The sequence below is a fragment of the Salmo salar genome, chromosome ssa27 (genome assembly GCF_905237065.1).
Source record: "Salmo salar chromosome ssa27, Ssal_v3.1, whole genome shotgun sequence".
NCBI lineage: Eukaryota > Metazoa > Chordata > Actinopteri > Salmoniformes > Salmonidae > Salmo > Salmo salar.
Genome location: NC_059468.1, coordinates 21,753,321 through 21,773,231, shown reverse-complemented (window position 1 = coordinate 21,773,231; position 19,911 = coordinate 21,753,321). Strand labels below are relative to the sequence as shown.

At 46.5% G+C, this 19,911-nt stretch overlaps 1 protein-coding gene across 1 annotated transcript in view; it reads left to right on the top strand.

Moving 5' to 3' along the window:
* The first annotated feature begins 3,815 nt into the window (after nucleotides 1-3,815).
* Nucleotides 3,816-19,911, top strand: part of LOC106588717 (thrombospondin type-1 domain-containing protein 7A-like) — a 170,657-nt gene continuing 154,561 nt past the window's right edge. The window contains exon 1 of the mRNA XM_014177994.2: nucleotides 3,816-4,362. Coding sequence (XP_014033469.2) covers nucleotides 4,206-4,362 — 157 coding nt within the window. The 5' untranslated portion in view covers nucleotides 3,816-4,205. The remainder of the gene's footprint in view (nucleotides 4,363-19,911) is intronic.

The window sequence follows — 19,911 nt, the reverse complement described above, 5'->3', positions numbered from 1 at the left end:
TGTTCGGTGCTTTCCCAGGTAAGGGGGCAGTAGCTCTGGCTGCATCAGATTCACAACTGTCGGTGTCCATGCTAGCTGAGCTAACAACACATGTAGAATTACTGATGCTAGCATTGGATGTGCTCTTGGAAGCAGAACAACTTGTGTCGTTGACAGGTGCAGGTGTAGTACTGCTGGTAGTAGCAGTACTAGCAGTAGAGCTGGTATGTGTCTCTCTGGACGTGGACATTACTTTGTTTAACCATTTATACATTTTCGAGCAAACGGAACGAGCAGCAGCTACGTTTGGCTACATACGGACCGTTAGTGGAATTCCCGTGAGAGCTTAACAGTTAATGTGATTGGATGTTAATTATTTGACTAAGGCTACCTGTATTTGACATTGTGTTGTTATTTCGCTGAACACTAGATGGTTTCATTTTATTTTTGGCAGTGAAACGAGGCATTTCAGACGAGAAAAAAACTATAAATAGAAATGTTTAAAACTGTTTCAAATGTAAATATATATATATATATATATATATATATATATATATATATATATATAATTTTATGTAAATCACATTTTTATTTGGCATACCACCGACGGCATTGCGCGTACGTTCTCTAAGAGACTCTGGGTTGAGGTCAGTGATAAAGTAGTCTACAGGACTACTATAGGAGTCGCCTCGAAGCCTACCATGTACATACTCAGCGCCCGATGGAGCTGCAGGAGTTGTGACCCGTTTTGTTGGTTATGTTGTCGTAGTTGTGTCTAGGTGAGCATATGGGGGAGGGAATAATGTCACCTCCAGGTAGGTGTTTGTCCCACTGTGTGCTGAGGGTGTCGGGTTCTTGTCCAGTTCTGGCATTTAGGTCGTCACAGACTAGTACATGTCCCTAAGCTTGGAAATTGCTGATCTTCCCCTAGGATGGAGAAGCTGTCGTTAATGTACGGATTATATTGGGGTGATATAGGTAGCACATATGAGGACATTTTTCTCTGTTGAGATAATTTCCTTATTCATTTCTAGCCAGATGTAAAATGTTCCTGTTTTGGGGTTAGGTCTGCTCTATACCAAATTAGCATACCCCCTGAGTCTCTTCCCTGTTTCACACTTGGTAGTTTGGTGGATGGGACAACCAGCTCTCTGTAACCTAGGGGGCAACCAGTGGGTCCATCTCCTTTATACAGTGTTTCTTGTAGGATGACAATGTCTATATTTCCATTTGTATATATTTTCTTTGATGAAGTCTGGGTTCCTGCTTTTCGGGCCAAAGGCAGGTGACCTCAGACCTTGTGTATTCCAGGATGAGATACTAAAAGCTTTGTGTTCCATAGTGTCAAGTGTTGTTTTGCATGATTTAGTCTCTCTCTCTCTCTCTCTCTCTCTCTCTCTCTCTCTCTCTCTCTCTAACTCTAACTCTCTCTCTAACTCTCTCTCTAACTCTCTAACTCTCTAACTCTATCCTGCCACCTCTGCCTCTCTCTCTCTGTGTCTGGTGCTTAGCTGCTTGGGACTTCAGAGGCGCTAGTATTAGTGATGCCCATGCTACAGGGAGCCTGGTCTCAGTGCTATAGGGAGTCTGGTCTCAGTGCTACAGGGAGTCTGGTCTCAGTGCTACAGGGAGTCTGGTCTCAGTGCTACAGGGAGTCTGGTCTCAGTGCTACAGGGAGTCTGGTCTCAGTGCTACAGGGAGTCTGGTCTCAGTGCTACAGGGAGTCTGGTCTCAGTGCTACAGGGAGTCTGGTCTCAGTGCTACAGGGAGTCTGGTCTCAGTGCTACAGGGAGTCTGGTCTCAGTGCTACAGGGAGTCTGGTCTCATTCTACAGGGAGTCTGGTCTCAGTGCCCGCCTCTGTTTGTAAGTTTTAAACGAGAGCGGCTGAAGCTGTAATCCACCCAGCTGATTCCTTCTAATCAGGGTTGTGCACAAAACCATTTAAACCTCTGGTAAGCCCTCTCTCTCTCCCTTCCACTCTCTCTCGCTCCCTCTCGCTCTCTTTCTCTCCCTCCATTCCTTCTCAGAGTGGTCCATGTGACCACTTGGCATTGCTCTCCGGGTTAAGACTGATGTTGGCATGAGAGAGGGAGGCCAGAAGGGCAACGAGGGATCAGGGTGGGTGGTGAGGGGGGGGACTGCTGGAAGTGCCTGGAGAGAAGGGAAGGATAAGAGGACAACTGAACTTCGTAGTTTCTAAACTGAATAAAATGTTAAAAGTAATCATTCAGACGGCTGTCTGTTGTCATTATATACACACAGCTTGACACAGTATGTTTCTGTGTGTCCGTCTGTTCGTGCGTCCGGCATTGTGTGTGTGTGTGAAGCAGTGCATGGCATGAGCGTCCCCAACGCCAGCAGAGGTTATGACCTGGGCCCAGCGCCACGTCGTGTGTGTGTGTGCCTGCGTGCGTTTTTGCGTGCGTGTGTGTATGTGCGTCCCTGCATGTGTCTATGTGAAGCAGGGCTTAGGGAGCAGAGCGGGTGAGTAGAGTCCTGCTGGCTCTGGCTGGGCTTCCTGGTCACACTAGCAGGGGGTGAGATCTCTCTAAATGAACCTACTGGCTGTGGAACTACATAATGGGATGACAGGCTGTGGAGGTATAGGAGGGAGGGGGGGTCATGGGGAGCAGAGGAGTAGGGTGCTGGGGTTGTGGTCGAGGATATTGGGGGAGGGGAGGGTCTCTTGAGCCCCCTTGGCGAAGGAGTGTGTGGTTGACTGGCTCCGTCTATATAGAGGCTGCACATCAGAAGGATTCATTGGTAAATCAGATAAAATATATTTATTGATAAAATTGTGCTGGAGATTTAGATCATTATGATAATGATGTTGGATATGTTTTATGGGTAGCTGCATTATGGGTAGAATGAGTAACCGTTATGTCCATTGTATTGTTTGATTGATATACCAGCCGCTACCTTTAGGGGATCACATTTATAGTCTGGTTTAATCGAGTGCTGCTCCTGTCCTGTGGATAATAAGGAAACAGGACTCTGTGTGTGTGTGTGTGTGTGTGTGTGTGTGTGTGTGTGTGTGTGTGTGTGTGTGTGTGTGTGTGTGTGTGTGTGTGTGCGCACTGCAGGACGTTGGGTCTCTGGCTTGAATATCATACAAGGTCAAACCCAGCTGACATCAATAATTCATTGTTTTATTTTAACATGATGCAGATGCTTTTTATCCTCCATCTATAATGTTTTTCAGGATTCTATCTCCCTCCCACACACACACACACACACACACACACACACACACACACACACACACACACACACACACACACGTTTTACTATCCTTGTGGGGACTAAACAACTGATTCCCATTCAAAATCCTATTTTCCCTAACCCCTAAATCCAACCCCTAACCCCTAACACTAATTCTAACCCTAACCCTAATTGTTACCATAACAATAAACCTAACTCCTAATCCAGCGTTTCCCAATCTCGGTCCTCGGGACCCCAAGAGGTGCACACTTTGGTTTTTGCCCCAACACTACACAGCTGATTCAAAGCCTGATGATTAGTTGTCTATTTGAATCTGCTGTGTAGTGCTAGGGGACGTCCAAACTGTGCCCCCCATGGTGTCCCGGGGAAGCACTAATATCACAGGGATCGTAATACCAGAAGACACACACCCCTCTCCCCCCCCCTCGGTCCAGCTGCATGCCTCCATTGATGGGAGCGTGGAGCACCAGCTCAAAAAATAAGAGAGGGAGAGAGGGAGAGAGAGAGGGAGAGAGGGAGAGAGGGAGAGCGAGAGGGAGGGCAAGTGTGAGAGAGTATGATCAAGATCAAGAGAGGGAGAGCGAGCGAGAGAGCCACAGAGCGAGAGGGAGGGTAGTGAGCGAGCGAGCGAGCGAGCGATAGAGAGCGCAAGAGAGAGAGAGACGAGGGAGAGAGAGGGAGGTGCTGCATCAGCCCGGCACACGCAGGACGCAGCAACACCAACAGCCTCGGCTTAGAGGTCTATTGTTCCCTGTTTCCCCCTGGCTGGCCTAGCCACCACATAGAGAGAGAGAAAGAGGGGAGGAGAGGAGGACCATTCATTCACCCAGGATTACTTCTTCTTAGAGGAGGGACGGAGCAGGGAGCAGAGTACACTTCTCCTCCACTGTGTCTGAGCGCTCCCTCAGTGTGTGTCTCCGTGTGTGTTGCCTTCTCCACTCTTTTTCTATTTGGTTTTCTTTGGTTGTGTGGATACTATCACCGTGGTCCCACTGTGAAGGCCATGGGGTTGCCCGGCGGAGTGAAGGGGACACTGGGTGTGTGGAGGGGGTTACTCCCCTCTCTCTGGAGGCTAGCGCTGGTCCTCTTCTGGATCTCTGGAGCCACGGAGGCACAAACTGCAGCCGACACCAAACCAACTGTCTACGTCTGGCAAACAGGTACGGCTGCTACAACTGCTGGGCTAATCATTAACTCGGTCACCATGCTGAAAATAGAGGGAGTGCCGAGAAAGATATCATCCACTGTTACTATATGTACTGTGCAGCAGACTACTCTCGCTCTCGCTCTTTCTCTCTCTCTCTCTCTCTCTCTCTCTCTCTCTCTGGTAGACTAGAATCTCGAAATGAAATACAGATTTGAAGATGTATGTTGATGTTGTTGAGGGTAGAGATTGTTTAACGTGGACTAAAGTTTTCCTTACAGGGATCTGTCCTCTTCGACTGTACTGCTGGTACCTGTGCCTATTCTATCAGCTTGTCCCAAATAGCCCTGGTCAAAAGTAATGCACAAAGATTTGTATTTTTGTAGCCTACGTTTTCCTGTTGCTTTCACTTACTGCTTTGGGGAATACAGTTTCGACTCTGACCATTGAATCAAGAGCTGATGAGAAGAATTGAGCATGTTTTCAGAATGACAAGAAACACAAGTTCTCCCTTGAGCTGGATTTCACACCATGCTGTTTGCAGAAAAGTAAGGAAGTAGAAAAGACTGCATATGTCAGAGGGTCGTAGTGTGTGAACATATTTACTGCAGTCCCTGAGGTGAATCCCTGAGGTGAATCCCTAGCCTGCTCTGGCTGTTGCTGAGGGGAGGAGGAGAGGACTAGAGGTTGTGGGGCTGTGCTCTGTGCGTTTTCCCATTCACCCCCATTCACCAGGCTCACAGTGGCAGCTGGTACTGCTCCAACCACTACAAACCACTATTGGACACATTTCTTGCATTCTGACACGTGCAGTGGATGACTTGCAGTACCAGTGTGGTGGTGGACCCTGTAGCTGTGTGCATAGGTTCCCTTATGAACATGTGTGTGAACTGTGAACCTGCATGTTGTAAACAAGTGAGCTGCACATTAGAATGACCAATACATGTTCATACATTTTTATTAGGCTACGTATGATTAAGTGCAGTTGTGCAGTTGCATAATTGACTGGCTCTGTGTTATAACGTGTAAGATATCTCTAGTGTTACAGTATACAGCGCTGAGGCGTTGTCCATGCTGTTTTGGGCAGTGCTACTCTCTCACCATGTAGTTGAAAACACACTCAACATTAGATGTCAGCACAGGGTCAGAGAGGGGTGCATTACTCATGCATGGGCTTATGAGAGGGGGAGAGGAGGGAGAGAATAGGGAGAAATGGGTAAAGGGGGAGTGAGGGGTTGGTTAAGGGGAAGAGAAGGGAGAGTAACAGGGGATGGGAGGGGATGATTGTGGATTGGAAGAGGGCAGAGAAGGGGGAAGGAGAGAAGTGGAAGGGTGGGATAAGAGGGTGATTGGGGAAGGGGGTGGATGGATGGATGGATGGATGGATGGATGCTGACCCTGTGGAACAGGATGGGTCCCTGGGACACGCTGGGAAAGATCAATGTCCTATTACACTGCTGTCTCACCAGGAGATGTCTCTCTCTCTCTCTCTCTCCCTCCCTCTATTTCTCTCTCATTGCAGTATAGTGAGACTCCACATGGGATGGGATCATTACTGAAAGTAATCAATTGATGAATGCAGACTTTAAAACATTGCTTTCTCTTAATCATGCCACTGGTTGGTATAACCAGAGTGGTTCATATCTGAGCCAAATGTTTATTTTTGACTCATGGCCTTATTGTTTGCTGTTCCCCACTGAACAAGCCTGGCCTGCGGAAATTCCATGCCTTTGTCCCCCTCTTGCTTTCTTTTCCCTCCATTCTCTCTTTTCTCTCTTTCCCTTTCTCTCTATCTTTTGCCTCTCTCCTTCACCCTCTCCACCATACTTGTTAAAGTTCCTTCACCCTCTCCACCATGCTTGTTAAAGTCCATTCACCCTCTCCACCATGCTTGTTAATGTCCCTTCACCCTCTCCACCATGCTGTTAAAGTCCATTCACCCTCTCCACCATGCTTGTTAAAGTCCATTCACCCTCTCCACCATGCTTGTTAATGTCCCTTCACCCTCTCCACCATGCTTGTTAAAGTCCATTCACCCTCTCCACCATGCTTGTTAAAGTCCATTCACCCTCTCCACCATGCTTGTTAAAGTCCATTCACCCTCTCCACCATGCTTGTTAATGTCCCTTCACCCTCTCCACCATGCTTGTTAAAGTCCCTTCACCCTCTCCACCATGCTTGTTAAAGTCCATTCACCCTCTCCACCATGCTTGTTAACACCCTCTCCACCATGCTTGTTAAAGTCCATTCACCCTCTCCACCATGCTTGTTAAAGTCCCTTCACCCTCTCCACCATGCTTGTTAATGTCCCTTCACCCTCTCCACCATGCTTGTTAATGTCCCTTCACCCTCTCCACCATGCTTGTTAATGTCCATTCACCCTCTCCACCATGCTTGTTAATGTCCCTTCACCCTCTCCACCATGCTTGTTAAAGTCCATTCACCCTCTCCACCATGCTTGTTAAAGTCCATTCACCCTCTCCACCATGCTTGTTAAAGTCCCTTCACCCTCTCCACCATGCTTGTTAAAGTCCCTTCACCCTCTCCACCATGCTTGTTAAAGTCCCTTCACCCTCTCCACCATGCTTGTTAAAGTCCCTTCACCCTCTCCACCATGCTTGTTAAAGTCCCTTCACCCTCTCCACCATGCTTGTTAAAGTCCCTTCACCCTCTCCACCATGCTTGTTAAAGTCCATTCACCCTCTCCACCATGCTTGTTAAAGTCCCTTCACCCTCTCCACCATGCTTGTTAAAGTCCCTTCACCCTCTCCACCATGCTTGTTAAAGTCCCTTCACCCTCTCCACCATGCTTGTTAAAGTCCATTCACCCTCTCCACCATGCTTGTTAATGTCCATTAACCCTCTCCACCATGCTTGTTAAAGTCCATTCACCCTCTCCACCATGCTTGTTAAAGTCCATTCACCCTCTCCACCATGCTTGTTAAAGTCCATTCACCCTCTCCACCATGCTTGTTAATGTCCCTTCACCCTCTCCATCATGCTTGTTAAAGTCCATTCACCCTCTCCACCATGCTTGTTAATGTCCCTTCACCCTCTCCACCATGCTTGTTAATGTCCCTTCACCCTCTCCACCATGCTTGTTAAAGTCCCTTCACCCTCTCCACCATGCTTGTTAAAGTCCCTTCACCCTCTCCACCATGCTTGTTAATGTCCCTTCACCCTCTCCACCATGCTTGTTAAAGTCCATTCACCCTCTCCACCATGCTTGTTAAAGTCCATTCACCCTCTCCACCATGCTTGTTAATGTCCCTTCACCCTCTCCACCATGCTTGTTAATGTCCCTTCACCCTCTCCACCATGCTTGTTAATGTCCCTTCACCCTCTCCACCATGCTTGTTAAAGGCCCTTCACCCTCTCCACCATGCTTGTTAAAGTCCATTCACCCTCTCCACCATGCTTGTTAAAGGCCCTTCACCCTCTCCACCATGCTTGTTAAAGTCCATTCACCCTCTCCACCATGCTTGTTAATGTCCCTTCACCCTCTCCACCATGCTTGTTAAAGTCCCTTCACCCTCTCCACCATGCTTGTTAAAGTCCCTTCACCCTCTCCACCATGCTTGTTAAAGTCCCTTCACCCTCTCCACCATGCTTGTTAAAGTCCATTCACCCTCTCCACCATGCTTGTTAAAGTCCCTTCACCCTCTCCACCATGCTTGTTAAAGTCCCTTCACCCTCTCCACCATGCTTGTTAAAGTCCCTTCACCCTCTCCACCATGCTTGTTAAAGTCCATTCACCCTCTCCACCATGCTTGTTAAAGTCCCTTCACCCTCTCCACCATGCTTGTTAAAGTTCCTTCACCCTCTCCACCATGCTTGTTAAAGTCCATTCACCCTCTCCACCATGCTTGTTAAAGTCCCTTCACCCTCTCCACCATGCTTGTTAAAGTTCCTTCACCCTCTCCACCATGCTTGTTAAAGTCCATTCACCCTCTCCACCATGCTTGTTAAAGTCCCTTCACCCTCTCCACCATGCTTGTTAATGTCCATTCACCCTCTCCACCATGCTTGTTAAAGTCCATTCACCCTCTCCACCATGCTTGTTAAAGTCCATTCACCCTCTCCACCATGCTTGTTAAAGTCCCTTCACCCTCTCCACCATGCTTGTTAAAGTCCATTCACCCTCTCCACCATGCTTGTTAAAGTCCATTCACCCTCTCCACCATGCTTGTTAAAGTCCATTCACCCTCTCCACCATGCTTGTTAAAGTCCATTCACCCTCTCCACCATGCTTGTTAAAGTCCATTCACCCTCTCCACCATGCTTGTTAAAGTCCATTCACCCTCTCCACCATGCTTGTTAATGTCCCTTCACCCTCTCCACCATGCTTGTTAATGTCCCTTCACCCTCTCCACCATGCTTGTTAAAGTCCATTCACCCTCTCCACCATGCTTGTTAATGTCCCTTCACCCTCTCCACCATGCTTGTTAAAGTCCATTCACCCTCTCCACCATGCTTGTTAAAGTCCCTTCACCCTCTCCACCATGCTTGTTAAAGTCCATTCACCCTCTCCACCATGCTTGTTAAAGTCCCTTCACCCTCTCCACCATGCTTGTTAAAGTCCCTTCACCCTCTCCACCATGCTTGTTAAAGTCCCTTCACCCTCTCCACCATGCTTGTTAAAGTCCATTCACCCTCTCCACCATGCTTGTTAAAGTCCCTTCACCCTCTCCACCATGCTTGTTAAAGTCCCTTCACCCTCTCCACCATGCTTGTTAAAGTCCCTTCACCCTCTCCACCATGCTTGTTAAAGTCCCTTCACCCTCTCCACCATGCTTGTTAATGTCCCTTCACCCTCTCCACCATGCTTGTTAAAGTCCATTCACCCTCTCCACCATGCTTGTTAAAGTCCCTTCACCCTCTCCACCATGCTTGTTAAAGTCCATTCACCCTCTCCACCATGCTTGTTAAAGTCCATTCACCCTCTCCACCATGCTTGTTAAAGTCCATTCACCCTCTCCACCATGCTTGTTAATGTCCCTTCACCCTCTCCACCATGCTTGTTAAAGTCCCTTCACCCTCTCCACCATGCTTGTTAAAGTCCCTTCACCCTCTCCACCATGCTTGTTAAAGGCATACAGGACAGAGTAGGAGATTAAGGATAGCGAAAGGAAGTGAGGGAGGGAGGGAACAGCTTGGTGGTTGACCTAGCTCGATACCAACCATGTTTATTAACAAACTAGCACCATACAACGGCATGCTAGTTTAGAATGCTTGTCTGGATGGACGTGTCAAAATACCAAAATACACTGCATTTCTCGGTAGGAGATTTTTCATGCTGGCCTTCACTACCTTTTTCATTAACTGTGTTACAATGCTGAAATGCACAGCATGTTTTTCATATTGGCCTGTATTATATCAGTGTACAGTGTGCTATTGTTTCGGAGAGTTCTGTCCCTTCACAGTATGTTAACAGTCTGTAATATGATGCTAGTTTTGCTTGCTTGTGTGGATGGATGTGGCAGCATTCAGAAATGCGATGGATTTCTACGGGGGAGGTTTTTATATTGGCCGTCTGCTGTATTGTAGCACTCTACAGTGTGTTATTATTATTGAGGTTGTTGAGAGATCTGCGTTAATGTGGCATGTTGATGAGGTCTCCAGGGTCTGCCTGCTGGCCTCTTTCTGCCCCTCACGTACAACACTGTTTCTCCAACCTCAGCACAGCTGTCTGGCCGTGTGGGTTTGTGTGTGTATCACTATCTAGCTAGCAGTTTGTGGAGCTAGCTAAGAACAGAGGTTAGATTGTGACTTTAGACTAACGGAGGCTTATCTGGACCAAACCTGATTCGTAAAGAAAGGGATTGGGTTGGGATCTATTCATATTCCTCATTGATTTTTCTCTCAGTGACAAGATATACAGTATCTCTGTGCTGCAGACCTACGGATATACTGTTACTAGCCGGCATGGAGGAGAGATGTGTTGGGAAGGGAGAAGAGAGAAGAGGATAGAATTCCCATATTTCCCAGAGGCGGGAGATATTCATGTGGATGATATGTTAAAGGAGAGGATGGGGGGAAGGGGGGATGAGGGAGTTTCTCCTGAGTGCAGTATTCCTAGCATTCCCGTCAATGCTTGGAGTGGGAAGACATCAAAGGAGAAGGAAAACTCTCAATGAGTGTGTGAATTCGATGAGAGATTTGGCAAATTTATTCCATCTAATTAGTGCATCCAAGCTGCAAAGGCAGACAATTTGACACCAATATAAAACAAACACTCTCTCTGCAAATGCTTAGCATATGTTATATTAGTTAGCCGTACAGTGTGTCTTTCTTGCCTTGTGTTCCATGTTTGTCTTAGCCCTTTGGGGTCTATCATTTCATTGTTATGACCCTGCTTTTGGGACATTACTTCCCACTTCCTGTTTTGCACATGCCTGGGGTGCGTCCCAATAATCTCTCCTTCTTCCTGAAGTGTGCACTCGTTCACTACTCCCACAAATGTAAAAGCATGGATTGATGTTTTCATGGGCTAGAGGGAGTTTCCATACCAGTCAATTCTTTTCAAATCCATGAAGGGAAGTGAATATTGCACATTCAAGGAGAAAGAAGAGATAATTGGGATAGAGCCCATGTATTAATTGACAGGGTAGTTCCCTAGCTGTTTGCTCCTCTTTGGGGCTTTAGACAGACCGTAGTAAATGGATGCTGTTCTATTGAATCCAAAGCTTCTGCCCACAACCGCACCCACAGGCTATCACCACTTCATCCTCAGAGATGGACAGTTGGTCATTCTATTGTCCCCAGTGTGGCAGGGCTAAGGCATCTGTGACAGATGCTGTACTGTCTTCTGTCCACAGACAAACACAATGGAAGCCCCTTTACCTCTGTCCTTTGTTCCTCCTTCTCCTCCTCCTCCTCCCCCTCTTCTACCTCCTCTTCCTCCTCCTCCTCCTCTTCCTCCCCCAATAGAACAACTGCCTATAGTGCCTACCCCCACCCCCTCACGTACACACACATGCACAGATGCACAAACGCATGTGGACACACACACACACACACACACACGGACATGCGCACGCGCACACACACACACACACACACACACACACACACACACACACACACACACACACACACACACACACACACACACACACACACACACACACACACACACACACACACACAGTCCTCTCTCTGAGGCCTGACCCCTGACCTCTGAGCTAGGAGCGGTCTTGTGAGGGCATCACTAAGAAAGGGGGGCCGGGATGCTGCGGCCTCTACAGGCCAAGTGTCAAGTAATTCATTCAAGCTATTCCACTTGGTTAGTAGTCTGTTCGTGCACTGTGTGTGTGTTTGTGAGAGTGTGATCGTGCATGAGTGCATGTATGATTACAGGTCTACAGAAAGCCTGTTGAAGAGATATGCTTTGCTCTCGACCCGTCCTTGTGTACCATTGTGTACCAAGCAGCCAACGATTTACGGGAAGGACGCATCTCTCAAAAGAAAACAAATGGACGTTCACAAATGATTAAAAGCCGTTTGTTCTTCACAATTACACTCAAACATCAGATTGTATTGTGCAGAAGAGCTGGAGGAGCATTATGCTATCAGGGCGTAGATGGAGGGGGAAATGTGTGCGTCCCCAATGGCACCATCGTCCCTATGTAGTGCACTACTTTTAATGCACTATATAGGAAATAGGGTGTCATTTAGGGCACAGACCCTTAATTGTGTTCTCCCTAGGATTCATCAAGTGCCAAATTGCTGCTAGTCTTTTGGCGGGTTTAGCAGAAGAGGGCCCAGCTGTTCAGTTGCAGCATGGCTGCTCGCCCCAGGTGGAGGAGGGACTTGGACACACACCGCACGCGCACACGCACGCGCACACGCACAAGGACACAGACAATTTGGCATGCAGATCCTCCTCTAAACTCAACAGCTTTTGTCTTGGTCTCCCCTTTCCTCTGTCTCAGTTTGTTTCTGTCTCTGTCATTCGTTCTCTCTCTCTTTCAAAGCTGAGCGTCCTTCTGCTTTCAAAGTGTAGCCATCTGCTCCTCTGGCGTTGCGGTTAGCGGGCTTTAATTTCTCTTTCTCTCCTGACAACCGAGGAAGAATTCCTAATCAGTCGTTTTGAATATTCACACCAGTAGACAGAAGGAGAAAGACAGTGTGACAGTGAGATTCGACTTACACCCACCTCCCGTCTCCTTATCCATTTCATTCTGTCGGTCTCTCTCTTTCTTTTGGTATTTCTAGTTTTCTCTCTAAGACACACACACATAGGCCTAGAGAGAGAGAGAGATTCAAAGACACCTGCAGCCATGCATGCACGAACCTAACACACACACACATCCGTTCAATCCTTTCCAATCCCAGTGTGCACTGCGGTGCCTCATTACTCCATGTTGGTGTGTGTGCGTACTAGTAGTAGGGGTTGTTGTGTGTGTGGAGCTGTCACCAGTCCACCTACAGACTCTAGACAGGGGGAGACTGAGTAATAACATGGAGTAGAGTTGGTTTGATCCTGCTGTTACTGCTGGCTGTGGCTGTGATGTGTGTGTGTGTGACAGGGGGCAGGGCCAGGGCCAGTTTAACCCAACAAGCACATCAGTCGCCCATAATACAGTCTCTGGCAGCCTGCAATGGAAGCTGGGTAATTACAAGCTGTAGCCATTATAGAGATGGGGTCCCGGGGATGAAGACATGCAAAAGAACACATTGAAGGGAAATGCCTTCACACTGTTGTATGCACTCTAATAACATATAGCAATAAACAACATTGTTGTTGCCGCCGTTGTTGCAACCCCTATTACCAGTCTGTTCAACCTCTCTTCCGTATCGTCTGAGATCCCTAAAGATTGGAAAGCCGCTGCGGTCATCCTCCTCTTCAAAGGGGGTGACACTCTAGACCCAAACTGTTATAGACCTATATCCATCCTGCCCTGCCTTTCTAAAGTCTTCGAAAGCCAAGTTAACAAATAGACCACTGACCATTTCGAATCCCACCGTACCTTCTCCGCTGTGCAATCCGGTTTCCGAGCTAGTCACGGGTGCACCTCAGCCATGCTCAAGGTACTAAACGATATCATAACCACCATCGATAAAAGACAGTACTGCGCAGCCGTCTTCATCGACCTGGCCAAGGCTTTTGACTCTGTCAATCACCGCAGTCTTATCGACAGACTCAATAGCCTTGGTTTCTCAAATGACTGCCTCGCTTGGTTCACCAACTACTTCTCAGATAGAGTTCAGTGTGTCAAATCGGAGGGCATGTTGTCCGGACCTCTGGCTGTCTCTATGGGGGTACCACAGGGTTCAATTCCTGGCCTGACTCTTCTCTGTATATATCAATGATGTCGCTTTTGCTGCTGGTGATTCCCTGATCCACCTCTACGCAGATGGTACCATTCTGTATACATCTGGCCCTTCTTTGGACACGAGCTTCAATGCCATACAACACTCCTTCGAGGCCAACTGCTCTTAAACGCTAGTAAAACCAAATGCATGCTTTTCAACCGTTCGCTGCCCGCATCCGCCCGCCCGACTAGTATCACTACCCTGGACGGTTCTGTCGTGTCTTTGGGGTACCATTAAACTGAAGACATGTTTATCAATTAACTCCCTGTAATTATTATCACGCGATCAAACTGATTAATCGTTTAATTGTAATTAACTAGGAGATCGGGGCACCAAGGAAAATATTCAGATTAAAGTTATAATTTTCCTAATATAACTTTCCTATATTATAACATTATATATTATATTCTATTATAGTATAGGCCGATTATCTTCTGGTTTAAATGGTGTATTTTACCTCGCGTCCAGTCTCATTCCAAATGTCGTAAATTGTTGTATCTGCACGAACCCAGTCTTTACTAAGAGTCATCCATACATCAATTGTCGTAAAATCATTTATTTACTAAACTAAGTAATTCACATAAAGTATACAAACAGTAATTATCATCACAAAGAATTGGTACAGTAATGTGCCCTAGTGGTCTAAACAGGCATGGCTGGTGTGTTGTAGAACAATGGGTCATAAAATGTTCAGCTGAGGAGGTACACAGAGTTCATCAATATTAACAATTGACAATTGAACGCTCACTCATTTGGGAACAATTGCAATCAATATATATTTACGCTCAGTGTGTCGTCGGGATCCTTGTTGGAGCGTCGCCCCGTTGGAGAGTTTTGTCCGCGTTCTCTCTCTCTCTCTCTCTCTCTCTCTCTCTCTCTCTCTCTCTCTCTCCCGGTTAGCATGGATCTTTCAAAGCGACATTCATTAATGTCGTCATAGAATGGATGTCTCGTTGGTCTTCGCGTTCAATTATATAATTTCTAGCTGCAGACTAATAGTTAATATCAAAGACTTGTTCTTATTCTGTCAGTATCAATAGTCTAAAAGTTAACCACGTGGTATAGTTCACTTTCAGTAGAGTACTTGGATGGTCAAACCTATTGGCCAACTCGCAATGGAGTGGAGGCCGGGTCTGAAGAAAGTAGATCAGGGTGGTAGTTTTATAGTGAACATGTCACATGACGCCTGGTCCTGTCTGTGTCCCTGGGGGCGTGCCGATGACTGAGTTAAGCTTGGTACAGAAATATAATTCTATCACATTAACATCAGTACATAGCATCTCAATGTATTACAAATAGCTTTATCCTTATTAATACATTCTATACAACCATGTGGATGCAAGTCTCAAGGCTGAGGCTATTATATAAACCGTTTTATGGTAATATGGCTATATTGTCTCTTCTGAGTATCACAAAATTGTACCAAGCGGACCAGTTCGTAGCTGGATTCTTCACCAATCTTTCATACCTTCTCCAGAACACAAATGTCGCTTGGCTCCCCAATTCTGTGAGTTGGAAGAATTTCCTGTGTCTCTCTATGGGCCATGTGGCAAGAGATTCTCCTCTTAGAGTTTTTACAACCCTTTCACACAGGGCCTGGGTGGGGGAAGGTAGGTTGGGGGATGGTGCAAGGGGGGAGGGGGTCAACTGTCCTCCCTGTACTCAAAGAGGCCAACGTCATGACAGTTCTGACTTAGAATATGTGGACAACAACAAATACCTAGGTGTCTGGCTAGACTGTAAACGCTCCTTCCAGACTCATACTAAACATCTCAAATCCAAAATCAAATCTAGAATCGGCTTTCTATTTCGCAACAAAGCCTCCTTCACTCACGCCGCCAAACTTACCCTAGCAAAGCTGACTATCCTACCGATCCTCGACTTCGGCAATGTCATCTACAAAATAGCTTCCAATACTCTATTCAGCAAACTGGATGCAGTCTATCACAGTGCCATCCGTTTTGTTACCAAAGCCCCTTATACCACCCACCACTGTGACCTGTATGCTCTAGTCGGCTGGCCCTTGCTACATATTCGTCGCCAGACCCACTGGCTCCAGGTAATCTATAAGTCTATGCTACGCCCACCCGTAGCACGCGCTCCAGCAGGAATATCTCACTGGTCATCCCCAAAGCCAACACCTCATTTGGCCGCCTTTCCTTCCAGTTCTCTGCTGCCAGTGACTGGAACGAATTTCAAAAATCACTGAAGCTGGAGACTTATATTTCCCTCACTAACTTTAAACATCAGCTATAGCTACAGCTGTACGTAGTCCATCTGTAAATAGCCCATCTAATCTACCTACCTCATCCCCATATCGTTTTTATTTACTTTTCTGGTCTTTTGCACACTGGTATCTCTACTTGCACATCATCATCTGCTCATTTATCACTACAGTGTTAATCTACTAAATTGTAATTACTTTGCTACTATGGCCTATTTATTGCCTTACCTCCTCACGCCATTTGCACACACTGTATATAGACTTTCTTTTTTTCTATTGTGTTATTGACTGTATGCTTGTTTATTCCATGTGTAACTCTGTGTTGTTGTTTGTGTCGCACTACTTTGCGTTATCTTGGCCAGGTTGCAGTTGTAAATGAGAACTTGTTCTCAACTAGCTTACCTGGTTAAATAACGGTGAAAAAATTAAATAAACATGAGCATATGTCACAGTTGATTTCTGTTCCCTGTGACATATTTAGTACCCTACACTTTGTGTACGCTACTTCTGAATAAGCTAACAAGCACACAAACTGTAAAACAGCCAATATGTTTATGTTGTTAATGGACTCCTTCCAAATAGGCCTGTGTGTCTGCGTGTTGGACAGGACAGCCGTGACTGTTTTCCTACTGTACATCTGTGCTCCAATGTGGTCTGTGGTCCACTGCTAACACGCTTACCATGCTTAGTACCATAGGAACCATCCCTCTTCCTTCCTAAAGGTTCCTGGGGCAAATCGGTTCGGTCCTGACCGCTCACGTTCCCTCCAGGGGCTGGTTAGCCAAGCTGAAACGTGCTGCAGGATTCCTCTCATCACTGAGCTTAGCTAGGGAAACCGCCTTAAACCAACACCTGAGCAACCCGCCTCCGCTCACTATGTTCACCTCTCAGAGGCTAGCTAGCTAGGTAGCGCTCCTCTCTCTGTTCTCTAAAGGCTAGCTAAAGATAGCTAGCTAGCACCCCTGTCTCTGTGTTCTGATCTCACAGGCTAGATAGATTTGACAGGCTAGCTAGCACTCACCTTCTGCCTGTTGTCCTTAGAGGCTAGGTAGCTAGCTAGCACTCCTCCCTTTGTACTGTACTCTCAGAGGCTAGCTAGCTGATAAGCGCTCACCTTTGGGTGAACCCTGCTTTGACGTATGATCATAGAGCTGAGCCCTGTAGTTATGTACACAAACCCACTGCTCTCTAATGCATCTTATCTCTTCCCTGTGCTACATACACGCATGGCGCATACGCTGGGCTGAGAGGAGAGGAAATGATGTCTGTAATGAATGAGTCATCTTCAGAGGGTAGATGGGTGGCAGGAAGAGTCTGCTACAGTAGGTGGAGGGGATACTGCAGAACTGCCTGCGGTAGCTCTGTAGTACCAGCGTTAGCACACCCACACACACACACACACACACACACACACACACACACACACACACACACACACACACACACACACACACACACACACACACACACACACACACACACACACACACACACACACACACACACACACACAGTAGATTGTTTCTTGGCCAGAGGAGTGTGTGTTGTGTGATAGAAATAGCCGAAAAGCTGACACAGGCAATGGGCCCACCTCTGGCAGTCAGGGCTATGCAGCAGGATGAATAACAGAGAGGGAGAAATAGAGAGCAACTTGGAGAGGAAGAGGAAGACAGAGAGTGAGAGGGATATATTGAGAGATAGAGATAGATAGATATATTGATTGAGAGGCAGAGCGAGGGATAGTTAGAGAGGTAGATGGATTGAAGCCAGGGAAAACAGGCCATATTTACATAAGGCATGAGAACCTGACAGGAGGTAAACAGTCTGTTCTGTGTTTATATCATCATCCACACTGGTTTCCACTGTGTCAGCAAACATCCTACAAACCCCTTTAAAACGCCCCTTAAACACATTAACAGCCTCTTATTACTACATTATTCATGATAGGGAAACATAGGGAGCTCGTTCCTCTCTGGAAATACAGCCCAGTCGCCAGACACCTCCAGCTTTGCAAATCTCTAAGGAGGTCCTCCAAGTCACAACATGGCTGGTAGTGGAAGTGGTGGGGAATTTGGATCATGGTCAAAGAGACACACTTTCCCTTTAATAAATGATACACCCAACACCTCAGAGGTCTGAGAGGAAGGGCAAGGAATGTTCTTTATACGTTACCTGTTTTATGAATGAGAGGTTAAACCGAGGTCCTCAGTGCATTAGTAAAATATGATTAACGGACACACACACCAACACAAACACACACACACACACACACACACACACACACACACACACACACACACACACACACACACACACACACACACACACACACACACACACACACACACTTCCTATATGTCTCTGTAAATCTCCCCATCCTATTGCGTTCGATGACATTAGCTAATTGAGATCTTGATCCCGTCTCCGGTTAGACGTGTTTCATCCTGTCTATTGAAAGTAGATGGTTCTATTGACTGTGCGTGGACCTTAAGATGAATGGCTTTTTGTACAGGGAAAGACATTGTCTACCTTTTAACCCTTAAACTAACTTAACAATAAAAGAACAAAGAACATGTCAAAACCGATCACTGATGACTAAAAGTTGTCTATCCCATTACAAACTTTCTGTTGTCTATCCTATCCGTTTACTGTTCAGCAGCAGGTGTGAATGGGGTCAGCAGGGTAGTTAGTAGAGCTTACTTAAGCCGTGATAACTGGTGCCACATGGAGTTGGCCGGAGACCAGCAGACCCATCCAGATCACTGTCAAGAGCTCCCAGGAAATGTGCGTGCGTGTGTGTGAGTGTGTGTGCCTGTGTGTGCATGTGTGTGCATGTGTGTGCAGTAGTAGTAGTATGTTTGTGGCCTGTTTGGCTGTCTTTTTCCGTGACCTTGATTCTGTAAGTTTGGTGGTATGATTGGCGGCGTCTATTCTCTTCCACCAATTGATTTCCTTATACGGAGTTCATTTGACCTATTTTGTTCCCAAAGTGTGTTCCAGAATATTCAGTTGGACAGATCTACATCCTTTGACAGCTGCCGTACTTCCTACTTTAAACCACTCATACCGGAGCGTGTTCAGTGTGGTGAAACATACGGAATGTCACAGATAGAAATGAGCTGTATAGGGCTAACACGATTACCTGTTGTCTGTGACGGGATATATTTATGTATGTATACCCTGTAATGTTACACCTTCCTGAATAAGCTCCAGGTCTTTGCTAAGGCCGCCAATTAGCACCAAGCCAACACCTACTGTAGGCTAGAATATGCTTTTGTGTCACTATAATGAATATGCTTTATGCCGATTGAACATGTCGCATAACGTATACAGTGTGTATGGCACTTAGCAGATACCTCTACAGTGAGTGCATCCATTTTCATGTGTAGGCTATATGACCCCTGTGGGATCCTTGTTGCAATGCAGAGAAAGGAAAAGTGTGAAGTGTTTGCTGATTTGATTATGGAGGTAGAGAGGAAGAAATCAGAACAAGGAAATGTGCAGCAGGCAGGCAGTACATGTATTTCTTATTTTACATGTATCCAATGTGGGAAACCTCACACCTTTCACACACTCACACAACCTTATCACAGGCACTGCACATTTACAGTCTGTTCTAGCTTTCACCAACACACAGATGTCCTAGAGCCAGAGTACAAGTGCACCATTCATACCTTGTTCTTCCACATAGTATCCAGGCTTGTTGATTTTCAGACAAATGTTCCTGGAATAGTATTCTTACAGTGTATGTGGTCACATTGAGCCATGGCTTAGACATGCTCCACTGCTACAGAGGATTTCCTCAATAGAAGAACATGTACCCATTCACTTCCTACCATTATCTATAATGAAAGTTCTCTCTCAACCCTATTCTTCCTTGTCACCCAGCCCCCCTACAGGTGTTTCCATTATCCAGACGATAGGAAAAAGATCCTTCACACCAGATGAAAGGAGATTTAAAGTGAAAGACAAACTTTGGGGAAGCAGGAGGGATTCCATTCTTGTCGTTTTTCATGGGTTTTC